A 24423-nucleotide genomic window follows, 5' to 3' on the forward strand; every position below is an offset into this window, starting at 1 on the left:
CCCACTGGCCCATGTGGGAATCGAACTGGCAGCCTTTGGAGTTAGGAGCATGGAGCTCTAACCGCCTGAGCCACCGGGCCAGCCCTGTGTATGAGTTTTTTAAACGAGTTCTCTGGGTAATTTTCATATTCACTCAAGTCTGAGAAGTGCTAATGCACATTTTATGGTTCTGTAGTGTCACCTTACAAATGATGAAATGCCAACTCAGGATGTGGAATCTGATTTTAGGGGGAAAGTAGACATAAAATAAATCAGGCCATGGATTTCAAAAAAAAAAAAAGTTTAAAAATGGAAAAGGATTTGTGTAGACCTAAGAAAGAAAGATTGATTTAGGTTAATGTGATTCAGGATAATGTGTCTCCCTGAGCCTCTAACCCAGGGGTGTCCAAACTTTTTTCAACGTTTATGCAGTAAAATACACAAACAGCCGGGCCACTCACTTGAGGTGAAGTACGTATTGCCTCACCTGGTTTATTTAAGTAAACTAAATATATTTTTGGAATTTGCTGCGGGCCAATTAACAATGGATTCCGGGCCGCAGTTGGCCTGCGGGCCGCAGTTTGGACACCCCTGCAAGTCTAACCCCTGTTTTAAGGTGTTGGAGCTACAAATTTGTTCATATGGAGTGATTTCTCAGGGAAACCTGTCATCTTCTGGAGCTCTGATGGAACAGAAGACTCTTCTCTCCTTCACGTTTGGGGACCACATTCCAAGTGAGAAGCAAGCAAGCCTGCACGTACATGTGCACTAGTGCCACACGAAGCCACTCCAGGCAAGAGTCACTGTGGACACTGGGAGACCTGAGGCAGTGCTGCTTTTAAGAGATGTTTTGCCTTTCTGTCAAACTTGACTGTATGTCTGCAGAAGAGCAAAATGAGAAGAGCAGGAATTGAAGACTGAGTATGCTAAATATGAAAAGAGAAAAATATCAGCCAAGATTCCAAAGAGAATTAGAGAACAAAACAAAAGTATTAGGGGGCAAAAAAAAAAAAAAAAAAATGGGTAAGGAAATAATTTACAAAATACAGGAAGGTTTCATTGCTAGTCCAAAGATGGAAGGATATTAATCATTCATTTTTGAAATCAAATTTCTAAAATATTCAAATAGATAAATTCTGTCCTATATTTGCTATTCTCCCCCCCAAAAGAAATCAGCAACCAATTTCAAGAAATGCTTTCTTTTGTCCAAATTTCACAAAATATGTGACATTCAAAACTAATATAAAATGTAGCTGGTATTTATCCTCAAACTTCGAGTTATTACCAAAAAAAAGAAAAAGTGAAAATAAGTATACAATCTATTAGAGCAGAAACCCTTTTGGTTATATTTCTTAAAAGGAAACAATTCAGTAATAAGATCGCATAAAGGCATAGCTTTAAAACTGACTTACAGAAAAAATGCAAAACTTTACAAGTTCATGTATGTAATGAAAGTTGCAAGAATGTCTTGCACATTGTATGCACTATCATATTTACAAAGTTTAACAAAAATGCTGCAGAAAATATATATCGTCAATATGAAATTCATGGTGATTTGGGCATTGGGTGCACGTCCCAGGGTAAGAATCTCAGGCACTTCCTTTGTTCAAGGCCATGGACGTCCTGCGTTCTGCACTGCCTTGTACCAGCCCTCACTCCTGCTGTCAGGAAGCATTACAACTGTCTGCTATGCGCTGAGTTGGCCCCATGCTCACTGGGCAGGTAGCACAGGAGCCTGAGGTGAACACCAGCATCTCAGTCACACAGCTCAGAGGCGTGTGGCCTGCGAGGGCTCAGGTCGTGCTGAGGCGCTGGTGTTTGTAGTTTGGTACGGAAACCGTGGGGAGAGGTGTGCTTCGAGGTCTGCAGGCAGGAAGCTGTAGCCGTCGTATCCCTGGACTCTGGAGTTGGAGTCACAAAGAAGCATCTTAAATTCTGTTTTCTCTTGAATTTGAAGTCAGGGCCAATCTTCTTAAGAATCCATAACTAGATAACAAGTAACTGCTCCCAATTCTCTTGGACAAAACTCTGTCTTACAGAATAAAAGCAAGTATGGTGGGTGGGACCCTGGCCTTCTCTCCCAGCTTGAGCAGCTTGATCACTGCCCCGCTCTGTGACCCAGAAGGGACGTTTATCCTTTGTGGGCCTTGTTCTCATTAGCTGTAAAGCGGAGGTAGTGTTTAGATGAGTACTTCTCAAACTGTCTGTGGTGACATTAATTTTTTCCTGATCTGTCATTCACATCACTAGGAAAATTATCATGTACTTGGAAAGCGAGAGCTTTGTCAGCCCTCGCCCTGGAGCTCTGTCTCACCACATCTGGGGCAGGGATAGTGACGGTGCGTGGGCTGGTATGTTTTGGGCCCACGCTGAGTGGTCCTGCTGTACGCGATGGATGAGGAGACACCAACAGTAGAGGAGTGCAGACCACTTGTGGGCATGTGTTCACATGGATGCGGATATAAAGGGAAAATGTTTCTTGCTCCCAATGCTTGTTTATCTCATTTGTCCCGTTATTTTCTTTGTACCTACTTTGCTCCTCTCTGTATCCTCTCTCATTTTTTTTTTTTAATGGAATGGTACCATTTTTTTCAGAATAGGAATGCCATCTTTTTCCCATATTATTAAAAAAATAAATGTTCTTTTAAAAATTCAGGTAGGTTATTTTTGTAAGTAATATTTTAACTCAAAAAAGTATAAAGAAAGAAGTGGAACCACCCATCCTAACACTCTGAAGTCACTGTCAACGTTTTGGATGTATCTTCCCAGGCGTTTCAAAGATCTACAAGCATAGACAGATACGTATATTTTTCAATGGGACTTTGTTTCAAAAATGGAATTTTTACAAAAGTACTGTCTTATAACTGGCTTTCCCCCCATATTTAACAAAATAACATGGAGAGCTTTCCATCTCTGTCACATTTTGTTCTGTGTTCCGTGTGTGGCTGCTCCCCTCACATTTTAGTCTAGTTGTGATGAGAACCATTTTTGTCCGTTATTACGTCAGTGTGGTCTGTCTTGCCTGCCCTCAGGCCTTGCTGCACTGCGCTCCAAAGTGAGCGTGAATTCCCGTGAACTTTATGAAGTGGTAAGACTCTGAGAAGATGAATGAGCATCCCTCCTGTTTGACACCCGCACCCACCACATGACAACGGCCGTGTGACTGTGTAACAAACAGTTAGCATGCCTGGAATGTGCTAAGTCTGAAGCGGGACCTGTATCAGGTGTGTCATGTGAGGCAGGGTCCTCCAGGAGCCTGGGATCCAGTGGCCGAGAGTCACAGCAAGCCGTCTGCCCTGCGTGCCTGGGGACGACACCAGCCACCATGGCAGTGCACAGACTGTAGAGGGTGGAGCTTAAGCTTCAGGCCCCCATTTGTACTGGCCCTTATAAATATTTTTTATTGTTGTGCCTGTTTTATTTTCATAGTTTTATGTTCTTTCTCAGACTAAGCTCGGGCCCTGCAAAATCTGGGGTCCACTCCACTGCCATTATTCTCTTTCCTCCCTGCTAAAGGTCTCCACTGGCTTATCTCTTGGCCTTTCCCTCACCTCCCGGCACACTTGTCATCAGTCCAGCACTGCCCCTTCATGCATGGAGCTCAAACTCCTCTGTGAGGCTGAGCTGCCTCCTTGATTGACAGTCTTGTCGTGTTCCCTTTGCTGACCTAGTAGCATCTCTGTGCTCGTCCCTCACTTGGTCTTCTTAGTCCTAGGGGCCCCACCTAGGCCTGTGTTACGTCCCACCACTGGCCTGCAGGGCAGGACTGCTCCCAGGCTGCTGCCACGCCCCAGCACCCCAGCGCCTCTAGTGTCTGCCTTTGCATCTGCCGTGGATGAAACTCGACCGTGCAGATGGTGTGAGGGGTGAAAGTGAACTGAGCCCTTGACAGTTCATGCGTCTTTGAACTTGGAGCCTTCTAAACTAATGTTTTGATGAATGTTTTGGGTTTACTTTTGGCATGGCCATCTCTGTAAGCTCCCCGGGAGATCCTTGCCACAGCTCCTGTAGCTGTCGGTACACAAGGCCCATTGTGCTGGAATTCACTGCCTTTCAGAGGCAAACAGTGTTCAGTGGGACGAGGATGGAAACCACATTCTCTGCCCACAGGAGAGGGTGAGGGACAAGGACCCCAGTGTGGGGAGTGCCCCGCTGGGAGAGGAGATGCAGGGAGCTCCTGGAGGGAGGCGCCAGCATACCTGCGTGGGGAGAGGCAGGCCTCTGATTCAGTCGGGTGCTGGAAGTGAGGCTGGCTCGCGTGGGGCCGGGGCTAGGGGACCCGAGCCAGCTGCGGGCGGCAGCTGGGAGGTGACACCATCACATGCTGACATGACTTGTCTCCAGGAGGGCACAGCGTCCTGGGTGAGCAAGAGGGAGAAGGGAAGTCATTGAATCAACCAGGCTTTAGGTTTCTCTTGGCAAGTGCAGCAGAAAGACAGGAAGCCAAGCCAGGGCCTTGGGGGTTCTGATGTGGGTGTACTCAGAGTGGGAGGGTGGTTCCAGGCTGGAAGAATTAAGGACTCAGAGGGATTGATGGGGGAGATGGATGAGACCCAAGATGTTGGAACGTTCTGGATGAGGGCAAGGAACAGGTGGGCCAGGTCAAGAGCGCAGTGGTCACGAACGTGCGCCTTCCGACGTTGCTTTATCCTAACTGGTTCCTTGAGCAGTGTGCTCACATTGGGTCAGAAAAATGTCCACCTGTCAGGGCACTCGTGTTTAACAGCGTCAGTATTTTGGCACTTTTTTCAATACGCTGGTGATGATTAATCTGGACAGGTGGAAACCAGGTTTTGAAATAAAATCTGATTATAGATGTTTAAGTTTTTGTTTTGTTCTTAATTTTTAGCTTTTCTTCATTTATGAAGACAAGGGTAGAGATGGGGTTTCAAGGGAGGTTTCTTTTTCTTTTTAACAGAAAAAACTTGAGCATGTTTACCTATATTTGAAAGTCCTATGTTTTAGGAGAGTGTTTCATTTTATAGAAATGAGCCTTGAATTATTGAAGAGAAAATTTTCTTCTTTCTATCAGACCACAATGTCAATAACCTCATCCGGGTTATTGATTTATAAATATTTGGGGAGTTGTCAAGGTTGAGGGAGTAGATAATTTGTCTTTTGAATTAACTATGAAATTATGTTTATATTATTGAAGATCTAAATAAGATATCAACTAATGTTGAGAAGTTTCAATTCATTTGTACAGTAAATATTTATCACAAGCAGTCTGTATCTCTTCACTAACTACATTTTATCACTCACTACCATTTACGTATGAGAATGCATGACCGGAGGCAGTTTCAGTATTAATACAAAAGTTTTAACACTTAGGCAAAACACAAAATAACAACAAAATGGAATAGGAAACCTACTAATGTCACAGTTTGGAGATACTTCTTGTGTTTTAAGGGTGAGTTTGTATTGAAGAAAGTACGCTTTGAACAGACTTATAGTGCCTTGATTGGAGAAGTTGAATCAAAAGCCAGTTTGCGTTCCCCCCCAAAACAGTTCAGGTCCAGCCATCACAGAGTAGGACAGCCCTTTGTACACTCCCTGCTTCTCCTTAAACTGCTGTGTTGAAGACCTGAGCTTCACATCTGCTTTGTTGTAGGCCTGAAAAAAATTTGGTTTTTAGGATGGCCGTATGCAGAGGTCGCACTGCACTGTGCATTGTGAGTGCAGCTACAGTGAGGTGCACTGGCCTTGAGCCCCGGCTTTGAACTAACAGCTCAGTCTTCCTTCCTGTAGAACCAACTCTAACCCAGTATTTAGTAAAGTAGGGCAGTAAGTCCTCAGCGTCACATAGTAACGTTCACTTAAAAATCAAGTTATAGTCAACTTTGAAGGAATAGCAGGCATTCTTTTAAATTTCTCTTCTTCTTGTTCCAGCGCATAAAGTCTGGCAGAGATGGCAGTGGGGGTTCCCGCAGCAAAAGAGAGGGGAGCGCTGGCCATGGTGAGTGTTTCCTGTCACCTCAGGATTCTGGGTTAGTACATGGGCTTCTGGAAACACTTTGAAACAGCCCAGACACGTCCTCGATCTGTTTGTTTGTTTTATATACAGTAAAACATCACTCGTTCTAATTAATTTTGTAGGGGTCAATCTGACATGTAATTGAGTGTTTGTAATGTTGGCGGATTTTAGTTCTTCAATAACCATACTCTTCTCTGTTAATTGATTTACAAACAAGTTCAGGTTGGATAAGTTATCATAGGTGCCCATACTAATGAGGTTTTACGGTATTATGCTGTAGCATTCACAGTTTCAGGAAGTACCATGAGAAGTAAGACGGTCTTACAGCGTGTGGCAGTCCCAACCTGTAGTTTCACATTAGTATAGAAGCAGCGCCAGTCTGGGAACGGGGGGCGGGGGCACAGTTCCCATCCCAGTCTTGATCACGACAGCCATGTCTTTGGAGCAACCATGTAAATGCTGTAGGATCTAGGTGGTTTCTGAGGTTCTCTGCACCTTTAAATTCCTTGGCTCTGTGACTGCTTGTGACATCATTACTTAATTAGGTCCGTTAGGCCTTCCTTCCCTTTCCCCCCATCAACAAAATCTACCTTCTTCCTCTGACTTGGGGGATAGTAGAAGTTCAACTTAGCAGAAATGTGATGGTTATAAAGAAATTAATTGGAAAAATAAATGCTGAGTGGAGACCTATAAACATAGCTCCATTCTCCCCCATCTATAGTTAGCACTGTCTCGCACATGTGATGTGGTCCATGTCACCCCGGCTGCGTTCTGTCATGTCTATGTTCAGGCGTCTGGACCAAGGAAGACACGGCCTTTAGCCTAGGCCGGCCTTTCTCTCATCCATTCCCTACCGTTCATTGGATGCATACTCAGTGTCAGACACATGCTAAGTGCTCAGGACACCGGAACGAGTAGGACATGGCCCCTGTGCCATGTCGGGAAAGGAGTCTTACTGGAAAGGCTGGATCAGGCAGCTAGAAACTGCAGCTGGGACAAAGGCTCTTCCAGAAGTGAGAGCTCTGCTTTGCCAACATGTGATGCAGTGACAGTCACCTGTGCTTCTAGTTCTGGTGACACAGCCTGAGCCCGATTCTCCAAGGACAGGTCCAGCTCCTCCCACTGAACCTCACAGCCGTGATCCATGGACCCTCTGGTCAGGGAGGCATTGCCAGGGCCTGACAGATTCATAGGAGCAGCACTGAGCCTGAGTCCCTGGAGTGCCAAAGGTGGGCTTCCACCTCAAGGAGCAGCATCTCCTGTCTCATCAGCCTCCTGGTCACGATGGACACTGGTGTCTCAGTGCTGTTGCCAGCCCTTGGATGGCCCTCACTTCTGCCACCCCTGCCCCAGCTGCTGTTCTAATGCATTGGCTGACTGCCAAGAGTTGGCTGGAGCTGCGTCCTGGGTCTGGGTCTGAGACGCGAGCGGGGCCCACTGCCCCTATCAAAGCCTCTGGGGCCAAGTGTGCTGTAGAAGTCAGCATTTTCTGGAGGTTAGAGAAGTCATATGATGCATGAGCCACATGGCATGTAATCCCCATGGGGAGTACCTCTTCATGGAATGAAGTATTAATTCCATGAAGCATGAATAGTCACACTCCAGATAAATAACGGCTGACAACAGCTTCATGGCAAGTCAGGTTTTAAGCCCAAGAAGTTTACATACTGCTGCCTGAACACTTGGCTTTCAGACATCTTTGGGGTTTGGAATGGTAGGCGAGGGGTCGTGGGTCTGCGTGGACCGGAAACGTCCTTACGGGCCAAGGAGTCGGATGACAAGGCGCCCGGAAGGGCGAGACAAACTCTGCAGGTCGGCAGTCTGGCAGCCGGGGGCTCCGGGTACAAGCCTATGTAAACTGCGTCCCATCCAGGGGTGACTGTCGTGTGCAGCCCCTAGGGAACTACCGATCATTGACTACTGCTCCGCACCGGACTCACCGCCTCCAGGGATCCCACAAGTCCTCTAAGCACCATAAGTTCAGCTCGCAAAACAACTGCAGCCACCTTCCAGGAAGTGCTGACAGCCTGTAACACGTCCCACTGTTAAACCCTGAGCCGCAGCCTGAGAGACCCCGATAGCTTCACAGGAAATTGGCTTCAGAAGCACCAGGCCCCCTAGAGATGCTGAGGCAGGCCCCAGGACAGGGCACAGGCCCCAGGACGGGGCACAGGCCCAGGTTAGCGCTCCATAGGGACCCCAGGAGGACTCCAACTCCAGGAGGGTCAAGGTGTGCCCCAGGCCACCCGCTACCAGGCGTTTTGATGCAAAAACTGCTCAGCCTCTCTAGGTGACCTTCCCCAGTCCTGGAACCGCGCCCAGAAAAGCACGGCTGGGCCTCCTGCCTCAGGTGAGGTCACTGACGGACCTGGCGCCTGTGCAAGGACAGCACCTTTCTGTAAGACTTCCGCCTCCCGCCCGTGCCTTCCCAGCTACTGCTTTTTCTTTTCTTTAATACGTTTCTCTGATCCAGTCCATCTCAGTCCAGCACAAATAGTTCTAGTGCACAAATGCGCTTTCTTCTCACACAAGGGCATTTGGGAGTAGAAACGGGTTACTGAGGCGTTTTCACAAGCCGGGCTCATGTTCCTGCTTCTCTTGGCGCAGTTTAAAGCACTCAACAGCTCCTCCCATGGACTTGCCGGCTTTCCCTGCCTTTTGCCTTTTTGTCCCTTGTTTCTTCACTTCATCCTGCAGCCCCAGTTGGAGTGGCCATTTGGATGGCGGGGCTGTGTTTGCTGCCTCCTATCTCTGCTTCTGGGCCCAGGCCACAGGGCATGGCTGTCCCTGGCTTTGAAGTCTGCATAAGCCACGCTGTGGACCCCTCTCTCTCTGCCTCCATCCTTTTGCCTTTTGGGGACCCCCAGAGCACCTTGGGGCACACTGGGTGCACCCCAATCTTCACCAGCACTGGTCACCCTGCATGGCAGTCACCTGCCCAGCTGCCCACCCACTGTCATAGATCGTTGGGCAATGCCCAGTACGAGCTTCATGTAAAGGTCGCTCCGAGCACCCCATTCCCCTCTGACCAGTAAAGCCTGCTCATGCATGTTTGTGCTCTAGCGTGGAAATACTCGGCCCTTGTGTCTGGATTAGATCCACGTTTCAGCTAGGAGAAAGGGACACCTCTTTACATGAATCTAAATGAGGCCAGCTTTCAGCTGGTCTGAGTGCTGTGCCCACACGCTGGTTTGGAGGGTTTGCCTAGGAGCCAGCACCCCAGGGGAGTTCCAGATCATTAGTTTACATAAATGCTATTTCTAACAAGCTCAAGGCTTCTGAAAATTGTTCTTTTTTTATGGGCCCGACTAGTCTCACGCAGCCTTATTTTTGCTGTTGATGTTTCATGAACCTCAGCTCCCTCCCTTGTCAGCAGTTCTCAGGTGTTACCAGAATCACCTGGAAGGCCTGTGACGCACCACCGAGGTGCCCTGAGCCAGTCTGTTGTGACGGTGGGGCATGGACCTTTCTGTCAAGGTCCCAGCGGGTGGAGCTCGTCCTGGGGCCACACTTGGAAAACTGCTGTATCTGAAATGAGAGAATACAGGATTAAATGCAACACAGGGTGTGTAGGAAGTTCACTGCTACCATTGTGACCAACTTCAAATCCACAGTATGTGGCATGTGTAGTTACCCAGCCTCCGGCCTCCCGCCCTGGCTGTCACACACAGGTGATGTGAGTGTCATGCGCACAGCCCCCGGGAGGGCCACCTGGGTGCTGAGGGCCTGGTGGCTGTTACTTTCATTACTTGATATGAATTGCGTTGAAAAGCGGTTGTGCTTGCTGGGGAATTTCCAATATCCATGCCCAGCTTTTCGGTACCTTCGTTTGCTTATACAGAATTAACTTAAAATGAAATGAATTTGTTTTAACTACTCCATGTAAAAATGCCTTTCTCTTTTAAATGCAAAATTTGGGGTTAAGGTTTTAGCAGCTCAGTGCCAAAACATCTATCAGCTCAGAAGAAAAATTAAGTCCCTCACAGGACAGTATAGCTGCATCACGGGACTTCAGGGTCCTGGTGGTCAGCGTTTGTGTAGCCCATGTGGATAAACTAGAAGTGACCGCAGGCTGCATTTAATAGGCCAGGAGACAAAGAATACCACTGCTTGTCACGTGCATCTGTCCTATGCGGCATGTTCCCTTTAGAATGATGGTGGCACTCGTGCCTTATTTGGAGTAGGTGTTGTTTGAGTACTGGTTCCATTTTAAGGTTATGTTTTGTTTCTGTGATACTTAGTGGCTTCCTGCATTTTTTAGTATACTTTTTATGTCTTGGTGTGAACTTTTTCTACAAAAACGTATCTCTTAATTTTCCACTGAAAATTTTATAATGAAAATCGGGGGGTAACATGACTGACTCAGTGAACAGAAATTCGCTTTAAGGTCCACTTTCTGAGGAACACGTCTTTTATAAAGTACATTGTAACCATGTGTTTTTTTAATTTTAAGAATTTGAAAGTTTATTTTAAGATTATAGTCCCAGGGTAAGCAAGTTCCTTGACTAGAATACCTCTGCACAGCTCTATGGGGCCCCAGTGTTGTCACAGCAAAGAGGGGACAGCTCATGCTTAGTGCCCACCACATATACTGAGACAAAACATCACCGTCCAAGGGGAGGGGAGATAGAAATCTATGTGGATACGGCCAAATTCAAAGAACCAAATCAGCAGCTGATCTCCTGGGAGAAGGAGAGTGAGTTTGTGCGGCTGGAAGAAGCCTCCAGAAGCCGGCAGGACCGAGGCGGCTCAGTTCTGGGTGTCGTGCAGTTCGCTCCGGCCCCAGGACCAGCCCCTGCCCCCCAGACACCTAAAGAGGGCTCGCTGGACATGGGTCTGTGCTCTGTGAGGCCAGGAGGCCCACAGCTGGGGCTTTATTAGTGACAAATGTTAGAAGACAGCAGCATCTGTGTTGCATGTGGGTTCTGAAGAAATGTGTCTCATCAGGCCACCCTGCTGGTCTAATCCGCAGCCTGTCACCTGTGCCCTGGCACAGTCACTAGCCGGGCATTGACGCCTTTTTCCATGCAAGCCCAGACAGTGGACGGTGTAGGCTTGAGGCCTCTGCAAGGACAGCGTGCACGTGGCATTGCATCTGGGGACACCGAAGTTCAAATGTCCTATAACTTCATGGGTCGCAAAATTATTCTTTTGCTTTCCCAGCCAATTAAACACGTCTGAGCCATTCTTAACTCAGTCGCTGCATAAAAACAGGGAGGGCCCGCCCTCTGCCAGAGTCTCCATGAGTGGTCTTGGTTATGATGGGGGTCCCGGGAATGTCCTTTTGGTCACAGCACTGGTTACAGCTTCCTAGCCCAGGGGACTGACTGTCACTGAGCTTTGCCTCCTAAGACAGTCTCAGCCTTTTAGCTCAGCCACCCCAAATCCATCCGTCAGAGTGATGAGACTTTGTGTCTATAGAACAAGCGCCTTTCCTCTGGCTCTTACAAGTGCATTTGAGGTCTCTGTCATCGGGTCCTTGGTCCCGGTGTTCATTCAGCATCCATGGGCCCCCTTTTTCAAGTCACTTCATCATATGTGACTTTGGGCAAGTTCCCTAATCGCTTTGTCAGTTTCCTTATCCATCAAATGGGAGTGAGCCTGCGACCCACCTGAGGGGTTGTTGAGAGGGGGAGCTGAGTTCATGCGCAGGAGCCCTTGGAGTCGGCCCCGGGGCCCCAGTGTCCACATCTGGCTATATCGAGGGGCCCGCAAGCTACCTCTGCTTGACCCATGACCTTCGCGTTTGTTGTTCTCCGTGTTTTGTTTTTCCTGACTTTGCGGGCTCACGGGTACCTAGGCATGAAGGTAAAAGTCCGCAAATGGACCCCCGTCTTACTGTTTATAAAAGATGGTTTTAACAAGAGTACTAGAAATGACATCTACAAATGAGTGTTGGTTTTTGAAGTTTACTTTTTTGGAAAGCAGGATATTTATTCCAGTAATGCCGCTGTTAATCGATACATCCGTCAAACTCCTCCTGGAACTTCCATCAGAGGCTAACTACAAAAAGGACAAGAAATCCAGTCTGAAGATTTTACAGATATGTGTAATACATGTATTTAAATCTCATAAAATATGTAAAATATGTATGTCACATATATCTATAAAACATATACACACGTGCAGGTTTTATACACACAATTGTTCTTTCCCTTTTCCTGCCTTTTTATCAACAAATAAGCACTTATCATGTTCCTGACAATCTTGGGTACTCAGTAAATACTGATTTCCTTCCAGCTCCTCCTCCCATATCCTTTTTCTATGCCAAGTACAGAGTTAAGCATTTAAGATGCAAAGTATAATTAAACTGGAGTAATTCACGACCTGCTGTGCTTGCATCCTCACTGTCCCTCCACAGGCCCCCGCTGCCTCCAAGGTTCCTCACAGTAGCTGTCAGAGCCACCTCCTGCATCTTCTGCGTCCCCACTAGCTGTCCTGCTGGGTAATGACACAATTAGATGGGGGGGTGGCATGAGCGGTGACATTCGACCAAGAATGGCAGCGGGGACAGCATAGAAATGAACAGGGTCCTGCCATAGCAGTGGGCCTTGTGAGATGATGTGAGCGTTGTGTCATCTGTGTGAATGTGACTTTCTTACGTAGCTGGTGGGGGTGGGGGTGCAAGTTCGCTGCCCCTGAACTTGTGAAAGGGTTGGGGCAAAGGAAGAAAAGCTCACTCATAACCAAAGGGCAGGCTATCTGCAAGTCAGACTGCAAAGTACCCAGAAGGAAGCTGGACAGTCGTTCAGGAGGAAGGTCTCCAGTATTTCTAGCTACAAAAGAAACTTCCTCACGCCTACGGAATGAGGGTAGTGTCCTTAGTGACTGCACCTTAGTGGGTGCTGAATTGAGTACCATCTTGGGGATGGAAGAGAGAGAGACAGAGAGACAGAGAGAGAGAGAGAGAGAGAGAGAGAGAGAGAGAGAGCAAAACAACTTTGAATGTGTAATGGATAGATCAGAGGTTATAGTTCACCAAAAGAGAATCATTTAAGAAGAGAGTTGAAAGACTAAGGATGCTGTGTTGGTAACACTCAGAGGACCAAGAAGAGTTTTTTAGAAGGTTTCATTATGGATAGCACTTTCAAAAACTAAGAAACTGATAGAGCACAGTTGACAGGCTTCCTGACTTAGGGAAGTGGTGGGGGGAGGTAGAAGAACTATCAGACATGTATTGATTAATAGCCTCAAAGACTAAAACGGGGGCTATTGGATTCTCCACTAAGACAGTGCTACAAGCCTAAAGGCAGCAGTCTCAGCACCTGGTTGGAGGCAAAAACCCGATTTCCATGACATGAGGAGTACGTGGAATGCAGGAAGGTGGCGGAGGGGATAAACTCTTCTGTCAGGTGTGGCTGTGACTATGCAGCCTCACCAATAATCAGGGAAATGCAGTTAGGCTATAATGTTGGCGGCGGAGTTTTGAAGGACAGTCCAGGACATAGGGAGGAGGCGCGATGGGCTTTCCCTATAAATGAATGCTGCTGTGAGTGTACCGTTCGGGCATTTGTTAATGCTCGGTGATGCGCATCACGACCTTTAAAAGGCCCGCACCTTAGACTCAGGCAGGCAATTATACACACACATGTTGGTCCCACTTTTATGACAGAAAACACTGAGAAAAGAATTCAGTGTCCATCGGGAAATAATTCCAGGATTAGTTGTGTTCTGTACAGTTGTGTCACCCGGACAGGTACTGCAGACCCATCTCTTGCCTGGGACCTACATCCTGCTTCCCAGCCTGAGGAGGTGACACAGCTCACAACAAGCAGTCTCATTCGCAGCCAAAATGCAGTGACAGATTGTACCATGTTTCCCCGAAAATAAGACCAGGTCTTATATTAATTTTTACTCCATTAGGGCTTATTTTCACGGGATGTTTTATTTTTTCATGTACAACAATCTACATTTATTCAAATACAGTCATGTCATCTTCTTCTGGAACAAGGTCATAACATACTAAATGCGTCCATCTGGCTGAGATCTTAACTGGGTCTTATTTTGGGGGTAGGTCTTATTTTCGGGAAGACGTGGTACTTATCCAGTGTGGTTCCGTCTCGCTTTTCTATAAACAAAGTAATGTTCACTTAAAAGCATACTGAAATGAAAAAAAATGAGAAACAGAGGAAAATCATGTTTTTGTTGGATTTTTAAAATGTGGTATAAGTGTGGCATCGTGGAAATTATTCATAGTCAATGTTTCAGGTAAAAGTCACCCACCAACTAGAGGGCTGGGGTGGGGTGGGGTGGCTGTGTCTCCTTCCCTCAGCCACGTGTACCGAATGGGATCACAATCAGTGCTCATCAGAATTTTAAAACATCATCGATGGTATTAAGGATAAAGAAATCTATGCGCTTTTCTTATTTTCATTGCTAGTGTAAATGGATTATGTACTCAATTTAGTAAAATCATTGACTTTAAATCTGATAAAACCTTGTCCATTACAGAGTTAAGAAAAATGAAGTACTGTATTTTGCCGTATATAATTCATACCCACGCTTTTGGCCCAAACTTTTTTGGGGAAAAAAAAATCTCGTTTTAATTTTTTAATTCACATTTTATTTTTTTACATTTAGGTACTTGTTTTTTTTTGTATTATAAAGGAGTTTTAGCATTTATTTTTTAACATATGGCATAAGAAATTTTATGTAACAATTACAAAACACAAGAACAGATACAAGGTACAAGAAATTTTATGTACTGGTAACAAAGGTACGATATTTACACATCAGAGAAGGCCAAAAACTAGTCGTTGTAAGTGCAACAAAGCCGATGATCGTATTCCAGGGTATTGTTTTGCATACAGATATCATTATTGATTTCTAGAGTTACACTTTTAACTCACAAGCATAAATAAAATAATTAAAAACATTTATATAGATACTGAATTAGTACTGCCCATGTATAATGTGCCTCCTTAATCTTCCCTCACAAAAAAAGTGTGCATTATACATGGCAAAATACAGTACATTGCTTTCCATTTCCTCTTTACAGCTTTTTTCTGCTTTCAGTTTATCTACAACTATAAATAATTTTCATGCTGTAAACCATATTTTTTGTAAATAAGTAAAAACTGTCTTCCCATGGAAAGTGACTTCGTTTTTATATGAAGAGAACATGAGGTGGAAGTTTGTGTAGTCAGCCTCTTCTCTAACTTGTTCCATGAATAGAGGCTATATTATAAAACTTACTTTCTCACACACAAAAAAAGAACTCCTATTTAAGAACTGTAACATTCTAAAGTTACAAATAGGTCACCTTCTGAGTATGAGTTGCCTTGTAAAAGCACTGGCAGGATGCAGGCTCCCCTTGGCTGCTCCCCTTTACCCCCCCCCTCCCCGCCCCCGTCTCAGGATTGCAGACTTGATTCATGAGACAGAAGGGGGTCGGGGTTGCTCTGGAGACAGCAGGAGGGTCCAGTGGAGGACTGCAAAAGCAATGGTGAGTTCCCTTGTCTGGATGTTTTACTGTCGTTATTCAGACAGCTATGTGGCAGGAATATGAGTGTGGGAAGGCCACACTATTCATGTAAACTTTCCACATCTCTATGAAAAGTGCCGCCCTTTCCATGGGTCCTTTGCCAAAAGAAGCATGATTATACAAGTGGCAAGAACCAAGCTGGCAGTCAGGAAACCTGGATTTGGGTGTTGGCCTTGCCGTGCACTGAACTCTTAAGCAAGTGACTTCACCTTCCTAGGCCTGCTTTCTCATCTGAAAGAGGTTAGACTTAGCCTTTTTAGTGATGTTTTTGTGTTTCTGCTGACTGTGAAATTATTGCAGACTTCTGTTTCCAGCAGTAAGGTGGACTGAATGCAGCACTCTCTCCTTCGTAGAGCACTCCCAAGCATAGAGGGCTGAGTATTAAAAACAAGAAAACGAGAAAATGAAAAACACTTCTTAAATGCACAGCTGAGGTGGTAAAAAAAAAAAAAAAAAAAGGAAAAAGAAAAACAAGGAATTCTCTGCAGACCAAAAATCAGCAGAAAATTTAAATACAAAGACGTAAGTAAGTGCAGGAGCCCTAATTTCCAGTGGCCTAGAGCCTGGGTTTATAGTCTTCTCATGGGGACTGAGAGATAAAGCCTGGAGCCCACAAAAGGGTCAGAGGTCAGATCAAAGAATCCCCTTCATAAAGCCAGGACCCCTCAGTGGGTCAACTAGAAAAGAATTCACCCACAAGGATTCACCCACTTTGGCTCTGTTGGAATGAGCAGGAAAAGCACCCTTGAAAATGCCTGACCATCAGCCCTCAGTCACATGGTTTTAGAGCGAGAACATATGATTCATCTGTGTGGCTTGAAGAACCCAAAGCTGGAAATTTGGTCTAAAGTGGAATTGAGTTGGTGGTGCTCCCAGGGGCCTAGAAGAAACATGCTTCATCCTCCCTGGGAGAATAAGTCTCAAAGAATTCCTTCCGATAAAGTTCCAAAAACAAGAACCTATAACTCTGAAGAAAGCCTGAGTGCGTGAGGAAATAAGCCTCCTGCAACAGAAGCAGAATGTAATCTTCAAAGACTACAAATATTGTGATCAGATAAAGTCTAGATTTTTAAAGCAAGACTACAGCTCTCCCTTGTTCTCTGAACTCTAGAGCTGAATAGATTCAAATACCTTTTTGAGACAGGGTTGTCACCCTCTGCTATCTGAACACTTGCTATCTGAAATTTAGGAGTCAGATAACAGTGTCTCTCACAGTCCAGATTCTCACTATGCAAACTCGAATCAGATTCAGACAGTGGGGAATACTTATGTATTCTTTTATGTAAAAGAACATAAAAATTACTAGGCAGACTAGGAAAAGAAGCAAATTGAACTTAGGAAAATGAAAAATATAATTGAAATTAGAAACACAGCTGATGGTTTAAAGCAGGAGTCAGAAAACTACAGTATAAAGTTGGATATTTTTTTAAACACCTTTCAGCCACTCTATGTCTTTTGATTGGGGAGTTTAATCCATTTACATTTAAAATAATTACAGCTAGAGAAGTACTTACTATTGCCATTTTGTTATTTTTTTGTATGTCTTATAGCTATTTTGTCCTTTTCCTCTCTTGCTGTCTGCCTTTGTGTTATATTGATTTTTTTTTTTCTGTAGTGACATGCTTTGCTTCCTTTCTCATTTTCTTTTGTGCATCTTCTTTGAGATTTTCTTTGTGGTTACCATGGGGATTACATAAACATCCTATAGTTGTAACAATTTTTTTTTTTTTAAGTGTGTTTTTCCAGGACCCGTCAGCTCCAAGTCAAGTAGTTGTTTCAATCTAGTTGTGGAGGGCGCAGCTCACAGTGGCTGATGTGGGGATCCAACCGGCAACCTTGTTGTTAAGAGCACTGTGCTCTAACCAACTGAGCCAAATGGCTACCCCATAACAATCTATTTTAAACTAATAACAACTTCAATTGAATACAAAATCTCTACTTTTTCCATCTCTCTTCCCCACTTTATATTACCAGTGTTTCAAATTACTTCTTTTTATATTCTTGATTCATTGACATAGTTTTGTAGTTATTTTTAGGTTTTTATCGTTTATATTCTATACTTGAATTAAAAGTGATTTATACAACACCATAACAGTGTTACAGGATGCTGCATTTGTCAGTTTACCTTTACCAGGGAGCATATTTTCATGATTTTGTGTTGCTGTTTAGTGTCCTTTTATTTCAACTTGAAAGACTGCCTTTGGCAGTTTTTGTAAGACCAGTGATAAACTCCCTCAGCTTTTGTTTATCTGGGAAGGTCTTTACTTCTTCATTTTTTAAAGAAAGTTTTGCCAGATTTAGTATTCTTGATTGGCAACTTTTTCTTTCATCACTTTGAATATATTACCCCACTGCCTTCTGGCCTTGTAATGTTTCTGCTGAGAATATGCTGACAGTCACATGCCAGTTCCCTTGTACGTGATTAGTCACTTTCCTCTTGCTGGTTTTAAGATTCTCTCTGCGACTTTTCAGTTTGGTTATAATTTGTCTTTTTGGGTCTGTCCTAGTTGGAATCCTTTGAGCTTATTAAACTTGGGTGTTTATTCCCTTTCTCATATTTGGGAAGTTTTTGTTCACTATTTCTTCAGTTAATCTCTCTGCCCTACCCCTACTTCTGGGACTCCCATTATACCTGTAGTGATCTGTTTATAGTGTCCTATAAGTCTCAGGCTTTCTTCACTTTTCTTCATTTTGTTTTCTTTTTGTTCCTCTGATTCTGTAATTTCAAATGACCTGTTTTTGAGTTCATAGATTCTTTATTATGTTTGATCACATCTGTTTTTGAACACTTCTAGTGAATTTTTCAGTTCAGTTATTGTATTACTGTAATCTTCAGCTCCAGAATTTCTATTTGGTTATTTTTCACAGTTTTTTGTTGATAGTCTCATTTTCTTTATGCTTCATTTTTCTGATTTCATTTATTGCCTGTGTTCTTTTGTAGAACACTGAGTTCATTTAAGACATTTATGTTGAATTTTTTGTCAGGTAAGCCATAGATCTCCATTTCTTTAGGGTTATCTTCTGGAGATTTATCTTGTTACATTGGGCCAGGTTTCTGTATCTTTGTGTGTCTTGTTACTTTTTGTTGTGTTTTCTTCATTTGGAAAAACAACCACTTGTCCCAGTCTTTCTGTACTGGCTCTGTACAAGGGCAAGACCTTACCCAGTCAGCCCCACTAGCGATTACGGGAGTGTCTCAAAATTTTTATGGACTGCATCTTCTCTCTGTTTCTACAGGTACGTAACTTCCCGGTTAGAGAGGTTTGATGGTTTCTTTTTCAGGATTTGTAATCTTTTGTTCCTCTGGTGTCTATACTACTGTGTTTCCCTGAAAATAAGACCTAGCCAGACAATCAGCTCTAATGTATCCTTTGAAGCAAAAATTAATATAAGACCCGGTATTATATTATATATTGTATTGTGTTGTATTGTATATTATATTATATTATATTATATTATATTATATTATATATTATTAAAGACGCGGTCTTATAGTAAAATAAGACCAGGTCTTATATTAATTTTTGCCCCAAAAGACACATGAGAGCTGATTGTCCGGCTAGGGCTTATTTTCAGGGAAACACAGTAGAACTGTGTAACAAGCAACTGAACTCTGTTTTGTTCTCTGGAGCCCCCAGGCTTCCAAGATATGCCAATTCCCCATTAGTGCTCTGAGCCTGCTGAGACAGAAACCAGACCCTCATGCAGCCCCCAATGATTCCACTCTGATCATTCCCTACTGAGGAGGAAGCCACAGGCTGGACACATTCTCCTGATCACAGCAGGCTATGCCGGCTTCTGCGTGCAGTGGGAGATACTCTGGTGCTGCCACAGCCACAGAGCCCTCTTCTGTTCCTAGCAGCTCTCAGGCCTCTCTGAGCACTCCAGGTCAGGCAAGACACCTAAATGCTGAGATGTATGTTAAGCTCTTCTCTTTCCCTCCCATGGGAGAACTTGCAAGTTGGACTTTTCCTCCCAAATTGTAGGTATGCCGGCTTGGGGATATGGGCTAACACAGTAGAAATGAAATGGCTTCTCTCACCTTTTCAATGAAGTTGTTCTTGGCTTTGAGCTTTCCTGGGGGACTGCTGCTTCCTGACTGCTTTCTGGAGTTCTCATAAAGGCTTTTTGGACCACACGTTGTTAAGTTAGTATCTTTGTAAAGGAACAAGGCCTGGGGCTTCCTATTCTGCTACCTTGCTGACTGCAAAATTTTAGGTCTTTTGACATATTTACTAAATTAATCTCAGAAAATTTGTTCATTCACTTGCTAATCTGATATTGTTAAAATCTTGGCCATTTTAATAGATGATGTAGAATCTTACATTTAGAATTATGTGAATTTTAAATTATGTAATATTTGATACCTACAAAAGCATCTATGTAGCGCTGTTGTGAGGCATATTAATAAATTAAAATGAATGAATCCATCACAAAGCATGAGAACCAGAACATTACTGTTATGCTTACCTACCTGTGTGCCTACCTACCTGTGTGCCTTTTCCCGTTCTGTCTCCTGCCTCCCCCACACATAACCACTCTGAGTTTTATATTTTACATATATTTAGGTTTACATTTTTCAGTTTCTTGCTTTTTCATATACAATTTTATCATGTATGCAAACAATAAATTTAATTTTGGTTGTGTTTAAGCTTTCTAAAAATGGTATCATTCCGTATATAGTGTTCTGGCTTGCTTTTTTTCACTTAATATGTTTCTAGGGTTAAGTAAGGTTAACCATTTTTATATGTTGGTTGTCCATTCATAATGTTTACTTTGGGAATTATGTCTTTGTATACATTGTCCATTTTACGGGGTATTCTTTTTTTCTGTTATAGGTAATTTTCAAGATTCCTTTTTACTTTAAATTCTCTGAGTTTAAGATTTTTCTCTTACAAAATAAAAGTATCGCTTGGAAGTTTAAGTGTTAATTGGTTGATAATTCAGATAAATTGATCTCCCGATTCTGTTTTCTGAACCTATTTGTTATTTAACTTTCTTCTAGAAAATAGTAATTGTTGTTTGTGCTACAATGAAAAGGTTATAATAACTTGTTTTATTATTTAGGCATAAAACCCTCCCAGGCTTACAAATGCTTACTGATCCCTTTGTACTTGCCTGTGTGGCAGTGTTAGTTGATTGAAAATGAGGAAACAAGGCTGTTCACAATATACCCTCAGTAGTCTTTATAATAGAAAATGGTTAAAAATTGTATTCATAGCTTTTCAATTGGGCTATTGAAGTTTCCTGAGGAGGCAGTTTTCATTTTTTAAAGGTTTGCTTTTCCCACAGCACTGGAATCCTTCAGCCTGGGAATTACACATGAAGATTTCAGAAGGGCCTTGGGTGCTGAGGGAGATTGTCAGGGTTTTGTTACATTCATGTGGTAACTTATATCTTTGTGAAAAGAGAAGTAAAGATATGTTGCCTAGAGCAATAGTTTTCAAACTTTCTTGACCTGAGCTCACTCTGGCACCCATTTGTACTTTTAGACAGAAAAAAATTTGACTTAATTGTACCAAAAAATTAGAGAGGAACAAATTAACACAAAAAACATAACAAAATGTTTAGACACGTTTAATGCAAATGCATTAAACTAAGGCATTTTATTTGCAATAATATCAACAATGGGGGTAAATAGTAATGTTTTTTATAATAATCTAGAGAGTACTTCTAATTTTGAATCAGTTGGCCAACCTTCAAATGTGGGATTTAAAAAACCATCTTGTTTTGATTTATTCCCAGAGACATTATCAATAATCTAAAATATAAAGTGTACTCAGAAATGATCAGTGCATTTCAGCCAACTACTCTCATTAAAGTGAAACTTTCATAATAGAAAAAAATAACATTATAGGAATCTTAAGGGGGAGAAATGAAAACTGGGGGATAGAGGAGTGGTTCTTTTAGAAAATATAATAGAAATTTAGGGTTAAAAGTACCACTTATATTTTCTACTAATGTGAGTGTTCAGCTCTGTGTGAAAATTCTCAGTGATGTGGGCTGTATTATTTCCCACGGCAGCCATTCCATGTCGGACACTATAGTTCTTTTCAAGTTTTTCTTTCTACTGAGCCCAAATCCACTGTACTATCCAGGGCAACTCTCATCCTCTTCCACATGGACATCCTTCTACTGTCTGAAGAAAGCTGATCATGTGACCTGGGTCCTCCTAGCTGGGCTGAGCTGACACAGCCTCTTCTCTGGGCTTTTAGGGCCGCTCAGCAGCCTTGACCTGAGGCTGCTGATAACACTCGGATTGCACCTCTCACTTCCTGTTCTTTCTCCACTGGCTCTTCATTCTTTGCTAGATTATACTCATCAGAGTGGCCTCTTACTTCTCACAAGTGAGCTTACAAAACTGAAGGCTGTAACCAGCACATACAAAAAAGAATACATATACACACTACTCTTAAGTGGTGTTTCACAGCATATTTCTTCTACATTTCAGAAAACAGGAATTACATCCCTCGGAAGTTGGCTTGCAAAGGAAACAACCTACCTGTTTCTTGGCAAATAAGTGTGCTTTAGTTTCGTAACGTAGTGTTATGTTTTCGCAACGTGTTAAACAAATGCATTTTTATTTTTGTATTTTCAGATAGTGGCCAGAACTGTAGTGCCAGTAGTAAAGGTGAACGACTAAGTGCCAAACTCAGAGCTTTACCTGGGACAAATGAACCTTATGAAAGTAGCAGTAACAAAGAAATAGGCAAGTGCCGGTGCCCCCACCCAGTCCCCACAGGCACGGCAGGTCTGAAGAAGACTGGTGAAATGGCAGAACCGTGTACTTGGCATAAGAATTTCGTGTGGACGGACTACATCTTGGATGACTTGGGAGAGCATTTCTGTTCACTCTGAGTGGTTCAGTTTTGTTTACAAGATTAATTGGTGTTACGTTTGGTTTACTTGTTATGTTAGTCTAACGCAACAATCTCTTTTGAAACCTAGATGCCTCCTATGTGGACCCACTTGGCCCCCAAACAGAAAGACCAAAAACTGCAGCGAAAAAAAGAGCCGAGGAGGAGGATTTTGCTGATGAAGACTTAGGAGATTATTTGCTTCCAGAATAACATGGACATTATATGTTATGTGTTAAAGGGAAGGAATTGACCTACAGTTAATATTCATGTTAAACTTTGGGTTAAATGTACAAACTTTAATTTTGTACACTGTGAAAGCTTTAAACAAGTGTATTCTAGTCTCTGAGTATGGGTTTAAATTTTGTTTTGTTTTTAATGGAATAAAAACACGTGAAAGTAATACTTTAGGCCAGTGACATCCTTACCCTTTGAAAACATTGTCCCCCAGTAAGAACTAAGTTTTGTCGCATGACCTAGTACCCACACATGTACGTATAAGTACATGTGAGTATTCACAAAAATGTACCCCTGTTACCGCAGTGTGTACTGATATTTTCTATAATTTCATTTTTAAAAGTGGTATGAGAACACTGGGTTGATTTCATGGTTTGCAGCTTGGAAAATACTATGCTAGGACACATCACTGATGAATCTTTATTCAAGTTAAATTACTTCAAGTCTGGAATCTTTAAGTCTCTGGAAGTTTTGCCTAACGTGGATTATAATATTTATATTAAAATGGCACGTTTTAGAGACAGTACAAAGTATAGTAAGAGAAACTATGAAACCATGCCCCCATTGCTCTTTTCTGTAGTTCCTTCCTACGGTCAGCCCAGTGGCGTGTACCGATAGCACTGAGCAGTGATAACTCTAAGACTGCGTTTCCCACGTGTGACATAGGGTGTGGGACGGGGCCAGGACCAAATGCGTTTCTTCTTAGCGCTGTGTCCGGCTGGTGGACACTAGAGGAATTGCAGTGACGGGTGGTCAGAAGTGGCTCATCATGAACCCTTCATTAGGGAGGACGGCCCCTCCGCCTTATCTAACATTGTCCAGCATGCACTTTGGTGCAAGAGACGGAAAACCAGAATCAGATGACCTTCCCTGGTCCCAGGAGCAGTCAACAAATGCACTCACATCCAGTATGTGCAAGATTCTGGGGCCACAGAGCAAGGCCCCGTCCTTAAGGCAGTGGGAAAGTCTGGTGGGAAGCAGACAGTACGTGTATTTTTCAAGGGCTTTAGAGATTGCTCAGTGCAGTTAAGAAAATAAAATGGAGTGATGTGGTAGGGAGTGAGTATGAAGGCTAAGTGACTTGGAAGGGGAGGTTTGAAGCTGTGTTTGGATGTGGTGCGGTGTTTGGAGATCGGGCTCTGAGGTCTGAGCCTATGATCTGACAGTTGAGAGGTGATGGGAGAAAAGACAAGTCGAGCTCGACTAGTCATTCAGCGGCCAGTGTGAGAGACTCGTCTGTGTGGGTGTAAAGGGGCTAGGACGGCTGACAGCAGTGGTGGCAGGCCAAGGTGTTAACCAAGAAGATAACATCAATAATAGGAACTACGGTCGGGAAATCGGACAGTCCTTTAAAGGCCTGGGGAGGGTGGGTAGATGTGTGCACCAGTACCCCAACAAATTCCTAAGACTTTCAGATGCTCCACAGCCGTGTCTGCTGTTCCAGTGGCTGAGTGACCAGAGGGTGAGAGGGAGGGACTGAAGGCGACTTAAATCAAATTTATGTTACTACGAGGATGCTGACGTCTTCAGTCGAGAACACTAGACAGGCATTCGTTTCCAAGGGAACATGACAAGCTTGGTTTTGAGTGTTTTGTTGCCTTTTTCTCACTTGTATATTTCAAATTTAGATTTAATTATTATGTGTTGATTTCACATGTTCATAAGTACGTTCATATTTGAGGGTAACTAAATTGGACAACTAAAACACTTCGTACCTACGTATAAGACACTTTCTCAACTCTGTTCAGACTCACAAAGATGAATTTTATATTCTATCAAATAGGTGAGCATTTTCAGTAGTGATCTTATTACAATAAAAACTATTGGAAAGTAAATATTTTCCACTTTCAAGGTCATGAAGGGACGAGAGAAGTCACCATGTCATCAGACAG

At 43.4% G+C, this 24423-nt stretch overlaps 1 protein-coding gene across 9 annotated transcripts in view; it reads left to right on the top strand.

Annotated features, from left to right (window-relative positions):
• IFT88 (intraflagellar transport 88) overlaps nt 1–22697 on the top strand; it is a 129337-nt gene extending 106640 nt beyond the window's left edge. For 7 of the 9 annotated variants that reach the window (XM_074330134.1, XM_074330137.1, XM_074330136.1 and 4 more), the window contains 3 exons: nt 5869–5935; nt 22036–22146; nt 22386–22697. In XM_074330134.1, the coding sequence (XP_074186235.1) occupies nt 5869–5935; nt 22036–22146; nt 22386–22507 (300 nt within the window). In that variant the 3' untranslated portion in view covers nt 22508–22697. The remainder of the gene's footprint in view (nt 1–5868; nt 5936–22035; nt 22147–22385) is intronic. The other 2 variants (XM_074330139.1, XM_019715698.2) reach the window with 1 other exon arrangement.
• The last annotated feature ends 1726 nt before the right edge of the window (nt 22698–24423 follow it).

Source organism: Rhinolophus sinicus, linkage group LG04 (genome assembly GCF_036562045.2).
Source record: "Rhinolophus sinicus isolate RSC01 linkage group LG04, ASM3656204v1, whole genome shotgun sequence".
Taxonomy (NCBI): domain Eukaryota; kingdom Metazoa; phylum Chordata; class Mammalia; order Chiroptera; family Rhinolophidae; genus Rhinolophus; species Rhinolophus sinicus.